At 37.0% G+C, this 17,741-nt stretch overlaps 3 protein-coding genes across 4 annotated transcripts; 1 reads left to right on the top strand and 2 right to left on the bottom strand.

Moving 5' to 3' along the window:
* Positions 1-1,696: 1,696 nt before the first annotated feature.
* LOC144563623 (GABA transporter 1-like) lies at positions 1,697-5,038 on the top strand. The gene is made up of 5 exons (XM_078313107.1): positions 1,697-1,887; positions 2,352-2,582; positions 3,623-3,720; positions 3,805-4,356; positions 4,463-5,038. Exons 1-5 carry the CDS (start codon positions 1,725-1,727, stop codon positions 4,841-4,843), a joined length of 1,425 nt encoding a protein of 474 aa, XP_078169233.1. The 5' UTR covers positions 1,697-1,724; the 3' UTR covers positions 4,844-5,038.
* Positions 5,039-5,390: 352 nt separating this feature from the next.
* Positions 5,391-9,200, bottom strand: RUS1 (root UVB sensitive-like protein (Protein of unknown function, DUF647)). Its single transcript, XM_078313101.1, has 7 exons — positions 8,463-9,200; positions 7,685-7,960; positions 7,370-7,426; positions 6,940-7,138; positions 6,654-6,760; positions 6,234-6,410; positions 5,391-6,059 (listed from the first exon to the last, which is right to left on the bottom strand). Exons 1-7 carry the CDS (start codon positions 9,147-9,149, stop codon positions 5,796-5,798), a joined length of 1,767 nt encoding a protein of 588 aa, XP_078169227.1. The 5' UTR covers positions 9,150-9,200; the 3' UTR covers positions 5,391-5,795.
* A 2,077-nt stretch (positions 9,201-11,277) lies between these two features.
* Positions 11,278-15,262, bottom strand: LOC144563641 (S-adenosyl-L-methionine-dependent methyltransferases superfamily protein). Of its 2 annotated transcripts, none has more exons than XM_078313124.1 (12): positions 14,861-15,262; positions 14,626-14,757; positions 14,452-14,536; positions 14,278-14,372; positions 14,113-14,184; positions 13,737-13,846; positions 13,441-13,563; positions 13,146-13,238; positions 12,999-13,067; positions 12,689-12,777; positions 12,137-12,237; positions 11,278-11,773 (listed from the first exon to the last, which is right to left on the bottom strand). In XM_078313124.1, exons 2-12 carry the CDS (start codon positions 14,704-14,706, stop codon positions 11,594-11,596), a joined length of 1,098 nt encoding a protein of 365 aa, XP_078169250.1. In that variant the 5' UTR covers positions 14,707-14,757; positions 14,861-15,262; the 3' UTR covers positions 11,278-11,593. The 2 variants fall into 2 exon arrangements, with proteins under 2 accessions (XP_078169250.1, XP_078169254.1); XM_078313128.1 differs by having other exon boundaries at positions 11,278-11,770.
* Positions 15,263-17,741: the final 2,479 nt, after the last annotated feature.

The raw sequence follows: 17,741 nt of genomic DNA, 5'->3' as shown, positions 1-17,741 counted from the left end.
CCGTATCCGAATTTTTGCGGATTCGGATATTCGGATACGGATAGTTGCGGATTCGGATACGGATACAGATTTTTTTTATGCGGATTCGGATACGGATACGGGTTGAGTTTCGGAATCGGATACGGATACGGATAATTATCCGGATCCGGATATTTTAATTTTTCGGATATCCGGATAGGAATATGCTAGCATGATATGCATAGCATAGAACCCCTCCATGCAACAGCTTGGATTTTGAGTTTTCAAAATCCTAATGGTCGATCCGAACCGTTCATCTTGTTCTCCATATTAATATGTGTTTGAAGACCAAATTTTACATTTTTTGGAATTTTTTTACTATTTCTTTAGATTTATTGAAAATCGCTGTTTTCAGCAAATCTGGACCATAAAAAAACAGCGATTTTCAATAAATCTAAAGAAATAGTAAAAAAATTCCAAAAAATGTAAAATTTGGTCTCCAAACACATATTAATATGGAGAACAAGATGAACGGTTCGGATCGACCATTAGGATTTTGAAAACTCAAAATACGAGCCGTTGCATGGAGGGGTTCTATGCTATGCATAGCATGCTAACATATTCCATCCGGATATGTTAAGATTGAGAAAAAAATTTTGTGTCTATTTATCTTTTGTATTGTATAGTTATGTTGGTGAATTTTAGTTAATCAGATATATATTTTGTAATGGTGGAACAAGTTAATTAGATATATATTTTGAATTAGAAATCCGAATTATATTCGTATCTGTATTTGTATCCAAAAATATCCGATCCGTATCTGTATCCGTTTAATATCCGATCCGTATCCGTATCCGGTTACTATCCGATCCGTATCCGTATCCGAAAAAAAATACGGATACGGATATGGGTTGAGCACTATCCGATCCGTATCCGATCCGTTTGCACCCCTAGCAGTGAGCACGCATCGGAGATCCGTTAAGAATTGTTTTTTTTTTTTTTTTCTGAATACTATTATTATTCATTAATATTATCGACAAAAATACATTAAACTTTAGTCATTATAAATAACACTAAATAGTATGCCAATAAAATCACCACTTATATATATAGAATAATATTAGGATCTATTAATAATATTTAAGTTGATAACTTTAACAAAAAACAAGAAATTCATCAATTTTGTAGGCGTGATTCAAGTAATATAATATATGCCATACCCTATGATAATGAGGTTTGGTGTATGTATATTAGTATTCAAGTAGCAATTTATTTTTTTCAATGGTTTAAATTATCATACCTATAATGATCTATGATTAGAATCAAGCACGGAGCTAAAGAGAAAATATAATTTACTTCATGTAATTCATAAGTGTTAATATTAGACTATATAAATAAGATATGATAACACAGGGTAACACAGGATTACATGAAGTAACACAGGGCTCGCCTTTGAACCCTGGATTCCATGGCGACCCAACTTGCGCAGTTATACAAGTCTTCTCTAAATTAATGAGCAATATATCTATATTGAATTATTAATTAATATTAAGCAAGGTCTCCCCTCTGGTCTCTTGTTTCTCCTCTCCTCTCCTCTCCTCTCCTCTCCTCTCCTCTCCTCTCTACCACTTAACTGCATGTGTTGTGTGTGTATATATAATATATGTGTGGAAGGCAGAGAGGTAGCTGGCTATCTCCATTGAAGAAAAAAGAGGAGATCATAAATTAAATTAATAGAAAGTAGTAGCTAGGTAGATATCATAGAGATGGGGACAATGGATCCAAATTACATGACGACAATGAAAGATGAAGATGAAGAGATGAATATGAGTTCAAGTGCAAATGCAAATCATCACAACAACAACAACAACAACAACAAGACCAATACCAATTTGGATGCTGGAGCTCTCTTCGTCCTCCAATCAAAAGGTTCTTCTTTCTTTTTTCATTTCCTTCTCTTTTTAAGTTTTACTATACGGTTCTTTATGGTCTAGATTTGTTGAAAACAACGATTTTCAATAAATCTAAAGAAATAGTAAAAAAATTTCAAAAAATGTAAAATTTGGTCCCCAAACACATATTAATATGAAGAACAAGATGAACGGTTCGGATCGACCGTTAGAATTTTGAAACGTCGAAATCCAAGGCGTTGCATGAAGGGACTCTATGCTATGCATAGCATGCTAGCATATTCCTATATATATATATATATATATATATAATTTGTGACTAGCTAGTTCATTAATTGTTTTATAATGCAAATATAACAAAATATATTGTTTTAATTTATAACTACTATAGAAATCATATAAGTGCGTTTCTTATGTATGTAGTAAATAATAAATTGATGGTTGCATTTGCACTTGCACTTGCACTTGCACTTGCACTTGCAGGGTCATGGATCCATTGTGGGTACCATATGACGACGGCAATTGTGGGGCCGGCGCTGCTGAGCTTGCCATTTGCGTTTGCATCGCTTGGGTGGGCAGGGGGGGTGGTGTGTCTTGTGCTTGGGGCCGCCGTCAGCTTCTACTCGTACAACCTCATCTCTCATGTCTTGGAGCACCACGCTCAGATCGGTCGGCGCCAGCTCCGGTTCAGAGATATGGCGAACGATATCCTCGGTAGCTACTATTTACTATTTATACATTAATGTGGTAGCTAGTAGTGGCATAATTTTCTATTAATATCCTCAATTAAATGAAAAATACAAATATATATATACTCACGGTTTTTTTAAAAATTTAAAACTACTGCTCAGACCGCAGGAATTCTTGGCAGTCCATTCTTGCTTTTTTTTTTTTTTTAAAAAAATAAAATTGTATGATGTGATATCACTTGAGTCAAGATAAACTGCACGACTTACAATTGATTCTTTGGTTCCTATAGTAAAAAATGTGACAGCTATCTTTGACCAAAATGATTGAGATTCAGTATACTGTACATTTCTTCTCCTGTTTTTATATTTTTATTTTTGGGTTACATTTCTTTTCATTGTATTGTCTTAATTACTTGATTTTACTTCTTTTATTATCAACAAATACCTTGAATGCTGTAATGCGGAAAATCAACACTTCTCCAAATCTACAAACCTTTATTTATTATTTCAAAATTTGAAGCCCAAAGGGCTTTACAAAAAAAAAAAAAATCAAATCCTTTTGGCAAATACCCATAAATATAAAATGCGCTAAAATTACAAAACTGCGGGTGAAAAAATATTTAAAACTATATTGGAAATTATTTTGGAATTAAAAGAAAAGATATTTGCCAATAACTCTTGTTTTGTTGGTTAATTCAAAGAAAAGATATTTGCCAAAAGAATTTGATTTTTTTGTTTTTTAAGACCAGTGCGGCATTTGGGCTTCAAATTTTGAAATAATAATTAAAGGTTTTTAGATTTGGAGAAGTGCTGATTTTCCTCATTACATAAGCGATATAATTTCCCTTTCATATTTCTACTTTCAAACTATCTGTTGATAATAAAAGAAGTAAATTAAGGCGATACAATTGAGGATATTTGTAATTTCCTTAAAAGAAACTGGGCAGTATAAAATTTCCAAAAAAACTTGGGCATATTTGTAATTTTTCATTTCATTGAGGATTCGTTAGTAGTGGTAACAAAAAAAAAATATTTGCGAAGAGTTGATTGATGTGCATTGTGCAGGGCCGGGATGGGGACGGTATTATGTGGGCCCCATTCAATTTGTAGTCTGTTTCGGTGCTGTGGTGGGAACCATTCTTCTAGCAGGCCAGAGCATGAAGGTGTGTGTGTGTCTATCAACGCATTAATTACTCTTTAATTTTGATTAATTACTTATGAATTGCAATTATTAATCTGCATGGCAGGCTATATATCTGATTGCAAAACCAGAGGGCAGCATGGAGCTTTACCAATTTATCATCATCTTCGGTGTTTTCTCACTAGTTCTTGCTCAGATGCCGTCGTTCCACTCCTTGCGGCATGTAAACCTCATCTCGCTCGTGCTCTGCCTTGCTTACAGCCTCTGTACCACCGCCGGCTCCATCTATATCGGACACTCTGATAAAGCCCCTACAAGAGACTACTCCATTTTAGGCAGCAGCACACACCGCACTTTAGGAATCTTCAATGCAATTGCCATCATCTCCACCACGTTCGGAAACGGAATCATTCCCGAGATACAGGCAACTATTTCTCCACCGGTAACGGGAAAGATGTTCAAGGGGTTGGGGATGTGTTATACTGTAGTGATCGTCACGTTCTTCAGCGTTAGCATATCGGGGTATTGGGCATTCGGAAACCAGTCAGAAAGTTCCATCATCAGCAATTTCACGGCAGACGGAGTCAATCTTGCACCCGAGTGGCTCATCTACTTGTCTAACATCTTCCCTCTGCTCCAGTTCTCTGCTGTCACCACCGTATGACAGTTCAACTTTAGTAGTTATCTTAACCAAATAATTACCAGCTTAGTAGACAGCTAAATGATGCATTACTTAATTAATTAATTAATTAATTTTGATGTAGGTATACCTGCAACCTACAAATGATGTGTTGGAAAGCCTCTCAGTTGATGCAACCAAGCATCAGTTCTCGGTCCGAAACGTTATTCCACGGATACTACTGCGGTCAGCAGCAATTGCCATGGCAACGACAATAGCAGCGATGCTCCCCTTTTTTGGAGATATCAATGCAATCCTCGGTGCTTTCGGCTTTATGCCTCTCGACTTTGTTCTCCCGTCAATCTTCTACAACATCACCTTCAAACCATCCCAACGTAGCCTTGTCTTTTGGCTAAACACAGTTCTTATTGCTGTCTTTACAGTTCTGACAATGCTAGCTTCCATCTCAGCAGTTCGTCAGATAGCTTTGGATGCTAAAAACTACAAGCTCTTTGCAAATGTCTGATGCCTGTCCCTTTTTCTTTTCTTTGAGTCTTAATTAAGAATTTTATTCTTTGGGTTTGGGGTAAATATAACTTGGTTCATTCAATTCACTTCTTCTAGTTTTTCCTTTTTAATGCACTTGCAATTTATTTGGTTCCTGTAATGATACTGTCCCACTAACGACTTGGTTCCTGAAACTAAGCTCAGGAATATTATATTACCATGTATTCCAAAAATAACGGTGCACTGTATCATACAAGGATGTCACAAGGCATAGAAAGAATTCATCCAAAATTGTATCAAATCTTAAAAAAATATATATATATTGTACATCAGAACATGTACAGATCAAAATGATATATTTTGAACCACATTGGAATTTGTAAAGAGTAGGAATGTTTGTAAATAAAACTCAGGCAAAACAAAAATGTTCCAAATAAGAACAACTTATGTTTTCATCCTTGCTTTACAATAAAGAGTAGTTGTTTGGAAAACATAGCACCATTTCCAGCATTTGACAGAACCCAGAGCTGAGTACTGTATGTACATAGACAATGTTGACCTTAGCATTAGAATTGTTAACAGATATCTCAAAATTTGTTGTTACATTTGATTAACAACTAAGATTTAGTGCAATTGAGCAATCAACACATTTCCTCATTGACAATGACAAATGGCTTTACAATAAAATAACAGCAAGACCTTGTTGCAGAAAGCAATATCCATTTGACTTACTCTTTCCTTTCTGAAACCATATCCAGCTTGAGACAGGAGATTGGTTTTGGGGCTAAGTTGATTGATCGATTGGCCAACAAATTGATTAGTTGAGGTTGCTTCCTACAATTAAATCCTCTTCTGACAAGAAGCCATTGCTTGAACTCGAGTTGTCAGGAGCTTCCTCAATCCATTAATAAAAGAAAGAAAAACAAAAAAAGGAAAATGAAAGAAATCATTACAAATGAGAATCAGACTCATCAGAGAGGGGAACGGATTCTGTTGGGTAACGGCCTGGCAATGAGAGCATGGGTATCCCACCCGGTTTGCTCAGCATCACGCTTTGCATGCATTAGCTCCCTGCTGACATAGTCCAGTGACATATACAACATGCCACCTGGAGTGCACTCCTCTGCTGCCGGCCTCTGTTCAAAACCCATGTTTCTTTCCAGCCAGTACAGGTAATTCACCTGGAACACCGACTTCAGCATGTCTTCTGTTGAGCACTTCTCCTTCAGAATTATCTACATGCAATTCAATCATTTATTTTCTTTATACAAATTACTTATAGAAAGGTTTACTGCTTCATAGTTTATTCTAATAAAGTAACATAGCATATATTCATTATTTAGGAAACATGACACTTGAAAAGACGTGAAATATTGAAGAGAAAAATTATCGACAGAAGGGAAACTTACACAGAATTTCCCATCATTTTGAGTTAATATGTAGCCTTCATCTTTGAAGAGCTCAAACAATGCAACTGCATCCTGCTTGTTATTTATGACTTCACTTAGCTTACAACCAAGTTTTAACCGGCGACAAATGACAGCTGCTGCATCCTTCGCTTCTGAGGACAATATCTCAGAATGGCCCTTTCACAACACCAATACAAAAAATAAAATTAAACAAAATCAACAATCCTATTAATATCTTATCTGAGATACCAAAGAAAGAGTGTGAGATAGAAATGAATTCAAAAATGAGTAAATGACCATGTGGCAGCTGGTAATTTGTGCACAGGTGCTCAGTAAGCAATAATATATAATGAGGCCAGCACAGAACCAAAATGAAAATAATTTCATTGTCACTAAAGGTAAGTAGTAAAGTGGGGATACCTTACACACGGTGATATACGGGAAGCTTGGGAAGAAGGGTTCCTTGTCATTGACTTCCTTCACCGAAGGAACCTGTCCACTTAGCAAATATTCACTGAACACCAAACCTGTCCAAACATATTAATAAAATATAACATAATGAAACATGCATCGATGTTTTGTTTTAGTATATCGATTAGAGAATTAGAAATAGGCAATAATTTACTGGTATAAGTTTGAACTGAATTGGTACATTAAATTTGGCACTGTTATCCCAAAAAGGAATTGAAGGGAAAAGAAAACTTACTTGCTCGGTATGGATTAAGGGTCCTGAGTTGAATAGACTGGTATGATTTTAGGTTGCAGTACATGTGAATTGCAGTTATAACAGCATAGGAACAAAGCGCCAAAGGAGCAGAAGAACCAATTTTGTTAGCTAATGCTATCCCAAGAGTAATTCCGATGAACTTGCTCACCATACCTTGTGCTTCCCCTTTTGCAATTACCTTGAATAAGAAAACACCAGATCTATTCTTAAATATTCCAACTTGTCCAATAAATTTTATAGTTCTTTTGACTATATCTTATATTTAACAGATATGCTGAAGCAGGTCACACATACCACACTTCAAAATAAAGAAACAAGAGAATCAAAAGTTGGTCTTGTACTCCACTGGTACTAACTTTAGCATATATAATCAGAAAAATTATTGTTGGTAGTTATGATATAGACATACCTCTGCAAAGTTCCTCTGAACAGCAAAACCAGCATAAAAGCAACTCCTTGTAGCAGCCTGTAGATATGTAATTTACAGAATGACAGTCATTTTCACCAATATTATATTTACCTAAACAGATATGTTGAGATTAAAGTAATATTCCTTTGTTTAAAATTTATTTTTCATAATTTTTGTTAGCCATAACAGACATCTTCTTCAAGGACTGTACAATTGATCTTGAAAAGTTTAGTCATGTGAAGTTTGAGGTTTTATCTAAAAAAAAAAGGATCCAGACTTTGGAATTGAATGTGTGCAAGACAAATGTAAAGGTACCTGAATAAGAGCGGCAGCAGAACGGCCAGCACCAGCAGCGGCACCGATGAAAACAAAATATTGAGGGAAAAGGGGAGTGACAATTTCCATACCGTAGGCTGCATTTTCAAGTAAATCAGAAAAGAGCCTCCATCCCTTTGGGTTGACATCAAAATGACGACCAAACTTTGAGAGAAGAATCTTGCTGAGATAGCCTATCCCGTCCTTGAGCACCCAGTTGATTGCCGCTGCTGTTGGTATGGCACCTTTTCCTAATCCAACCGCATACAGTAAAGCCTGCAAGTAGCATTATCACTTTTGACTTATAGAGTCCTGATCAAAATAGATTCTGTAACAAGCTAATGTTCTACATCTCCAATTGGATAAATTGGATGGTTGAACAAGGTCAAAATGGTCTTTTTTGTAACAAGCTAATGTTTTGCATCTCAAACTGAATAACTTGCACGGCTGCACGTGTTCTTTTTTTTTTTTTTGAAAAAGATTGACAATGACTGTCAATTTAAACTACCAAAAGGTAGTATTACAACTCCCAGAGGGAGCATCCCCATCAAATTAAAATGAAACAAAGAAATTAAAACCAATCCTTCCTGTACCAGTAAGCAAACAGGTACCAGAAATGCTACAGTGACTAGCAATGGCTGCACGTGTTCGATGAATGAAATGGGATTTAAGTTTGTGGGTACAGTCACTTTGCTAGCAATGAGGTAACGAGGTTTTGTTGACACATGTTTTGGAGAGCACTGATATAACAGAATAAGGAAGGAAGGAAGAAAGGTACCTGGGTGGAGAGGACACCACTGACTTGGCTAGCGATGCCCTGCACCCCTCTCCATAGAGAGTACTCCATGTAGTCGGCACTGACGCTGTGGGGATATCCATGCGGCAACATCAACCCGACAACAGTATCCCTGCACTGCCGCCACCAGTAAGAGGGCATCCCTCCTTGTTTGTACTTATCGTAATCTTCTCTCTTTGTGACAGAGACAAAGCAACCGTCATCGCCAATTAGCACTTTCCTCCTTGTGTCTCTGCTCACCTCCCATAAGATGGTGCTTTCGGCATTGGCAAGGGCAAGGGCGAGGCCACCACAAGGGAGAAGAAAGAGGAGGCAGAGGAGTAGAAAGTGATTGGTTTTGTTATTGTTATCATTGGAACCGCCTTCTTCTTCCCAATTCCAATTCCAATTCCAATTCCAAGGCCACCAACCCCCACCCCCGTTGTTATTATTGTTGTTGATGCCACCAGTGCCATGGTCAGCGTGGCCCCCATGATTAGTGTTGGAATTATAGTTGAAGTTGTTGTTAGTAGTACAGATAGCAGGGAAGGAAGAGGAAGAAAGGAAGGGATAAGGAGAAGAAGGAAGGGTGAGGTGGTGGAGACGGAGAGAGGGAGATGGAAAGAGGGAGAGGGAGAGGGAAGGCGAAGGGGACAGAAGCAGCTGCGCCTGCCCCAGACCCACCCTCATATCAATCAATCTAATTTCTCTTCTTGCTGATTAATTGGAGGTAAAAAGAGGCTCTTCCCCTTCTTCTCCTCGGAGTCTGAAGAAGAGAGGAGAGGAGAGGAGAGGAGAGGAGAGGAGAGGAGAGAGGGGCAAAATTGAAGCGGCGGGCGGAGTGTGGAGACTGCACTAACACTACTACTACTGCACAGGTAAAAGTAAAACATCATCCGCTTCCTCTCCTCTCTCAACTCTCAACTCTCAAGGGGTTTTGGGTTTTGGATGATAAATACATATTTCAAAGGCGAAACTTTAGCCTAGCCTAGCCTAGCCTACCAGACACACAATAATTATTTAATTTTTTTTACAATTTAAATCATACTTAATATACTAAATAATATTACTTATCAAAATTTTAATAAATTTCGGATTTAGTTCGTGCAAAATTCAAATACAAATCCACGACAAACATTTACTGGAGTCAATTCTTATTCTTCCAGAGCCATTAGAAGAGTACTTTTTTTTAAAGCTTGACAGCAATATTGAAATGTAAAAATTTCATACAGCTTAGTAAATAAAAAAAATAAAAAATATAAAAAATAAAAAAATCTAAAAACATCCTCCACACTGAGGCCCATGGAGCGTTAGATGCGGCCCATAATTCAAGCATCCCACCTTATTTGAAGAGTTAATTGCCACTATAATGACACGGAATCGAATCCTCTGCCCATAAGTGAATTTGGCCGTCAGATCTAATTGAGATCCGTGCTAGTTGATTTGCTGCATACTGACGGACAAAATGAGTAATTTCCTCCGTTAACTCAAATCCAAAATAACTCTTCGCTGTCCCTCCGACTCTCAGGCGGAGATTCTCACTATCATCGCCTCTCTCTCCGACTCTCGTGGCGTTGAAGGAGAACTCTTCCCTGTTGCCTCGCATTTCCTTTTGGCGTCGTGCCTTGATTTCAGAAACCATAATCCTTGAACCGTTCGACGCTGAGTTCTTAACTCAGGTAATGTCTCTCTCTCTTAGAAGATGAATGAGAGAGAGATTGATATGGCTCTGGAGAGGAGAGAAAGACACCTTGTTGAGTGTCAACAAATGTGTAACAAGCTGACGGGTGGGCCCGCCCATGACTTTAAATTCACCACATAACTAAATGTCAAAACCATTGGTAAGCATAAGAAATCTTCCCCGTCCCTACTGCAACAACTGAATGCAATTGTTTGTTCTGTGTAGTGAACAATTACCAATATAAAAATATGAATAATGAATCAAATTTCTCAATTCTCATCATCTAATGGAACCAATAATGAAAGGGAAGGTAAAAACTATTCACCATGCCATACAGAATCTGATTGTAACCCAAAACCCAAATGTAATCAGATTCAACAAAATTACCGAACCAATATCTAATTAAGAGACTCAACCACAATTTGAAACAAATTACCACAATTATAAACTTTTGAAAATTATGGGTTGAGAGAGAGAGAGGGAGAGAAAGAAAAGAGATTACCTGAGTTGAGAACTCAGCGTCGAACGATTTGACGGTTCAAGGAATAAGGTTTCTGAAATCAAGGCACGAGCTCGAAGGATGACGGCAGAAGGAAATGAGAGGCAACAGGGAAGAGTTCTCCATCAACGCCATGAGAGTCGCAGATAGAGGCAATGACAGTGAGAATCTCTGCCTGAGAGTCGAAGGGACAGCGAAGAGTTATTTCTCTTTGTTCTACGCCTGAGAGAAAATGAAAGGAAGAAAATTTTGGATTTGAGTTAACGGAGGAAGTTACTCATTTTTCCGTCAGTATGCAGCAAATCAACTAGCACGAATCTTAATTAGATCCGACGGTCAAATTCACTTATGGGCAGGATTTTCCTGCCCACTTGTGGGCAGAGGATTCGATTCCCAAATGACACTGACTTTAATTTCTCATTCAACATACATCAAATTGGACAAGGGGTAACGAATGCATAAAAACTAAAAAGTATTAAAAACCAACAAACAAAGTTGTTAAGAAGCTCAACTATTTTGCATTTTAAATTTTTAGGAAACTTTTCATTCGATGAGATATCTCCCAAATCCCACCCCTTCGTCTGCCTTTTGTAATCCTCTTTCTTTTAACAAAACTACAATAGTTTTGTTAAAACATATCATAATTAAGTTATTTTATATGAAAAGTGATATTATTTTTTATATACAAAATGATTGGTCTCAAAGTACCCCCACCATTTTGAGTTAAACAAAAAACCCGAAGAGGAGAATTTCTGTTAAAATTAACCTCCAACAATCCAGTGGCTTTTACACAGATATATACATTAAACATTACTGATTGAATGCGCTAAATTAAACAAACACAAATCAAAATCAAAATAAAAAAAATAAAAAAAATAAAAACTAACTAAGCAACAACAACAATAATACAATCACATCTATCTAATAGTTAATTGAAGCCAAATTAGAGTAGGTTTAAGGTAACCTAAGGTCTGCGGGTCCCGGACCCAAGATACCTTTCTCTTGCTCTCCCACATCTGTATTACCAGAAACAGCAGCAATTACTGGAGTAACCATGCCCGTCTCCATTTGTGGCCTCATCTCTTCATCAATGGAGGCAGCAGACTGCATATAACCCTCCCCAACCCATTCCTGCTGTTCCAGAAAAACACGTATAGGTATCAAAAATATATCAAACGGGTCATACTGCTTTGGCTGGTGCTTTTAAACACATCCAGTATTGTCAAGTCAGGTTACCAGTTGATCAGGATTTGGTTTCAAGTTGGCATAATAGCTCTTGAGTTTAAATAAATAAAGTTCTGATTTGGATTCTGAGATGGGCCCTAATTTGATGGGCAGGAGTGAGTCAATTCTGAATCTGGCACAAGGGCATGCATTAACAGCTGATTAAAAATACCTAAAGTGCAAACAATACAAAACCTGATGGAATCAAATACAACCAACCAATAACTGTGATTAACAAAATGGATTGAAGAAATAAGAAGTAAACCAACAGACCTCATCATAAGAAGGGTCTTCATCGACAACTAGAGGAGGTGTTAGTAAAGGAGGTGCTGCATCTGGATCTGGTTTTTGGAATACAAATATTGAATACAAACCTACAAATCAACCAAAACCCAAAATAAAATTTCAACAAAATTGCATATGCACCCCCCCTTCTGTTTTCATTATTTGCTCAAGAACCAGGTACTATTGAGAATTTCCAAATTTAGTTCAAATTGTCCTTCTATCACGTAACAACTCCTGGTTTTGAACTTCCAACAAAAGGATTTAATGCACAAAGGAACCAAAATGAACTATCAAAAATTCAAATTAGATTCCCCATCCATATTTTAAAACGAGTCTGTTGTCCCGACACATTAATGCAATTATACTGACCTGTCATTACCAACACTAAATACGGAAGGGCACTCAAATGGGGGTTTATGGTTTTATTTATTTACCTTTATTTTTGCAAGGTTAATCGTGTTGCCAAGTTGCTCATAACATTGCTTAAGTGCAAATTATAATTAAGAGTCAAAGAGGAGCCAAAGAGAACTAATGTTTCACCTAAAATGTCAAAAGAACGAGGAAGAAGTTTCCCACGGGGATCTACCAAATTCGGAGCATAATTTGACAGCAATCCAGCGAATTGTGCTCTGACAAACAAAACAAACAAAAGGGAAAAATTCAAACAAATGTTAATTTTGAAATGTGAATTAAAGGACATACATAGGAAAAGAGTTTGACGAGAACAATATAAAGGGTCTTTTCTGGAAATTTCCATGTGCTTAAAACTAATTGTTAAATTAGAAGCAGAATGAAAAGGGGTTGTGAATAAATGACAGTAACAAAATATTGAATAATTTACATGACTCACCTGTTATCATCATAAAATTCTGTCAGGTTCTGAATCTCTATGTATTCAAGACCAGCTTCTCTTGCCAATCTAAATTAACGGATAATATAAGTTATCAGTTCAAAACAACTGCTAGGATTTAACAACTAACAGAAAGCAGCAGGAAACCTGATTAGACTGGGAAAGTGCACCAAGCAATGCGTATGAAATGATGCCTCGTTAGCAAACTTCAATTGATACCTCTTCCCAAATGAAGGGAACCTACAAACAAAAATTGCTCAATAAAAGGGAAAAACAAACCAAATAGCAGCCCTTTAGCCTAGATGAAGGCTAATTAAGGCAATTAGAGTTTAAAAATTAAGATGTGGCAACATAACACACTTGAAAAATGTACAAAACTCGGTTAGTAAAAACAAATAACTGTAAATAAACTTTACAGACTTTAATTTATTTTAAGACATACTTGTCTTCTTCGACCTCAAAAGTAATAACATAGTTCTCTGAGCGAATGTAATTTGGTAGAATATTGGATTTGGTACCCCCTCCTTTGTGAAGTGATGCCTCCACGTTCTTCTGGTACTTTGTCCTGTATTAATAAGTCATGATGAGCAATCACCTTTTGCTTTAACCCTAAGAAATATTTATAATCTCGAGATTCTTGATGAAGGAGTCAGTTCAAGTATTAACATGCACTGATAAGAAACAAAGGAGGCTATACCAGGTTGTAATGTACTTTTTTTTTATTTTAGTAGAACTCACCAAATGGTAGATGAATCAGGAACTATGCCGAAAAAATAACCCCCTGGCTTGAGCAATGATGATACATTCTGTACAAGCTTTCTAGCTTTCTCCTCACTTTCAAAACATAACTATAAAAAATTAACAGGTATCTTCATTAAATAACACTGAAAGAAAAAAAAAATCACACAAAATAGAAGTTTTCACATGTGCAAGAAAATCAATCACAGTGAAAGTTTTCACATGACCAATATGTGCTAATGCTTCCTCATTTATGTGGTATTTCAGATATTTTTTGAAGAAATATCAGAATAATATTTCTTATTGGTCCCTTCAACACAAAAAAATAAAAAATCCAACTGGTAATTTTGTTAAAAGATGGCATGGTTAAAGGTACCTCTAAATGATGTAAGCAACAAACAATATCAACAGGAATGCCCTTGTGTTGCAAACGACTCTCCAGGTCATCCTGTAAGAATAAAATTGAATCATGAATTCCCGATCGATCATGTTTAATTTGTTCCATTAAAGAAATGAAAAATAAAGACAATTTAGGTTTTACAGTGCATGGGTCAGCTTGGCAAAACTCGGCAGAATAAGGTTTATTCTGGCCCTCCAAAATTTCTGGAGCATCACTGAAACCAGTATCCTGGCCAACTGCAATTTAAAATGTATTCTGTCAAGGACTGGACTAGAATAAATACAGTAATTAAGTATCACATGATTTAGACTTAACCGATGCTGATGCCAATGTAGTGAGCAATTTGGACATGATCCCACTTGTTTGCGTCATCAATTCCAGCGCAATACAACTCACATACCTACGACCACAGCAAAGGTTACATGATATGTTATAAATTGAGAAAGAGAGAGAGAGAGAAGCACATATATATAGATATAGATATATTACAGCAGCATAAGGAAAAGCAAAGATGTGGATTAAAGCGGTGGTGGCGAACTCGTAAATTCGACTATGAATAGAAGCTGCCATGTCTGCGTGCGCTGCGTATTGGAGACTGGGGAGAGATGGAGTGTCTCAATCCTATAAAGTAACGCAAATTTTGAGTTTAGATCAGGACCGTCTGAACATAATCCGGAATTGTTGAGATTTATGTATGTTTATGCATTTTATAGTAGAATCAGACAAGAGAGAATTCGTCTGTAGTTGAGCCGGAATGAGAGAATTCGGCTGTAGTAGCGCTACAGTAGCAGAAACGAAGGCAGAGGACTTCAGCCCCACCACCGCCTGAACTGTCGGAGCTCCGCCTGACCCCGCTGGGCCCCCGCCTGATCTCCGATCGGCTGCCTGAGCTCCGCCCTGCCCTGGCTGAGCTTCGCCCCTCTACTGCTCAGATTTGATTTCTGAGTCTGAACCGCCTCTGAGGTGACCTAGGCCGGCCGAGCACAGCACTCTGCCACCTAGTTGGCCGAGCACAGCCACCTCCGCCCTCTTCTCTAGTCTAGGCCGGTTCTCTTCTTTTCTAGACCGGTCAGCCAACAAAGGTAGGTAGTTTGTTGCTTGATTTGGCCGGTGGGGGCGGCCTAAACCTCACGATTCTCGAGATGGGGTTTTGATTGAGTTTGGATCGGGTTCTCGATCGGGTTTGAACTCGAGTCTTGACGAGCAAAATCAAGATCGGGTCAAGAAGGAGAAGAATAAAGTGAGAGATGGTTTAGATCCATCTTGAAGGTGCGAGATCGGGTCTAAGAGAGTAGTAGGAGGGATTCGGACTAACATTGATACGTGAGGCGTAGATCTGAGTCGGATCAATGTCAGAGGAGACTGGCAATGCTTTCGCAAAGGCTTGCACGAAGCTGAACCCTGATGAGCTTGTTGTCATGGTGCTTGCTGTCATGGTGCGAGCGTTGGCCGCGAGCTAAGCTCATGTGTGTTGAGATTTCATGTGTATGCCTATGTAGTGAGAACTTTAAAAAAAAAATTTATCACCACTTGGCTCAATACACAAAAGACGTTATTTATATAACAATAGCGAACAAGATTATTTCTTAATAGTCTTATCAAGCACCTAATGTGCACTAAATAGAATAAATACATCTCATCTAATTTCTAGAGAGAATAGAGATCTTTTACCTAAAGAGATTGTCAAACCTCTTGATGGAGAGAAGCCAGTTTTCCTTCTAGATCTCTTGTTCTTCTTGGAAACACCTCTTGATTCACATTGAACCTAAACAATAAACTAGCACACCTCTTAAATAGATGAATGTAAAGTTCAAAGCTTAGATCCAACCACTTCTTGATCTTCAAATCAATAAACTATTTGATTTTTTGGTGGCTAAACCTAACAAGATGAGATTAGAGTTCACAATTTTCTACCTACAAAAAAATGGGGCTGCTGCTGAAATTTCGGCCAAGGAGAAAAGAGCAAAAAAATTTGGTGAATTTTCCTTAATTACGCCTCCTTAAATAGGCAAGGACTAGGGCATCTATTTGTGTAATGTTTAAATTAATTACACACATGTCACTAGCCTTATTTTGTCATTTTATGCTTTCTTTAATCTCATCTTGTAATTGGTTTAATAAATTAATTTATGAACAAATAATATTATTCATATTATCCTATTATACAATATTTATATTATTCTTATAATGCATTCAAACATTATACTAAACAATATTTGCATAACTTCATAAATTTATTTATGGTCTAAGCATGTCATATTATAACATTTTATTTTAGCATTTCATCTCATGTATTTTATCTTATACATCACTATGAAATGTAAAATACTTGTTATTTCTCTTCAGTTGGTGTGATCGTATAGAGGATCTATGTTATCTTGACAATAATATAAACTTTATATTATTAACTATAAGAAGTTCTATCATTATATTATAGTTATCCAAACGACATAGTAATCATTTACTCAATCCACTAATTTCGTGTCATTCTTGCATTGTATTTGTTTTCTTGGTCTCTCAAGTGAATTATAATTATAACTACATCAGTTATATTGCATGCAATATAATTTCACTTTACCAAGGGGCCCAATAATACCATAACTCAAATTGAGAGACAGTGATAATATTAACATATAGATTTCTCCCGCACAAGTTGTACATAACGAACTACTATTTTATTCCTATCATAAGATAGTATTTAAATAACAATCACATTATATATTTCTCATGTGAAAAACCTATACATCTCATATTTAAGATTCTAAAGACAATGGAAACATTAATGACACAAAATACAATCCATATAATGTTCCATTCATTTAGGTCATGTTCAATATATAAAATACACATTTTTATATATTCATGTAATTAAATGATAATCCTTTATCAATATTTATAGAACTTCAATGTATTTTAATATACATGGCAATCTTCCTCGGTAATTAATGTTTCTCCTTAATTATCACGATCGTGAACTTATTTAGTGATTAAATATTTATCATCTTAGGAGTTCTATGATTCAAGACCAATAACATTTTCTTGAATACTTTCAAAGATATAACATATAAATCTCATTGAATAAGAATAATAACATTCGTAATAAAATCATGAACAACACATAAATTATTATTAAAAGATAACTTTCAAAACACACATCCTTCACTGTGGAGAGCAAGCCAAAGGTGCAAAAGGTTGAGCTGTCATCTATTTATTGACATGAGACTCGAAGGGCCAGCTACGTATCTAGGTTAGTCGCGTCGGGTAAGGCATGCTCTAGAAGTGAAGGATCTAGAGGGGTACTTGACTGAGGAGGAGAACCGGATTAGGCTACATGTTGGGGCAGCAGGACTTCCAGGGGTGAAGTTAGCACTAGAGGTCTCCAACTCAGGTCACACAGGTAACACAGGGTTCAAAGGCGAGCCTCGACGGTGTTACATATGCGGTGAGGTAGGTCACTTGAAACAGACTTGTCCTAAGTCACCTAAGAAGCGAGATGCAGGTGAGAGGGGGCAGTCTGGAGGCTGTGGTTGTGGCCGAGGTGATAGGAGAGGTGGAAGAGGAGACTATCGGGCAAATTTGATGGTAGTAGAGGGCGAGAGTGAGGA

Source organism: Carex rostrata, chromosome 1 (genome assembly GCF_964058835.1).
Source record: "Carex rostrata chromosome 1, lpCarRost1.2, whole genome shotgun sequence".
Lineage (NCBI taxonomy): Eukaryota > Viridiplantae > Streptophyta > Magnoliopsida > Poales > Cyperaceae > Carex > Carex rostrata.
The sequence above is the reverse complement of the archived record's forward strand: the minus strand, read 5'-3'. Positions and strand labels throughout refer to the sequence as shown.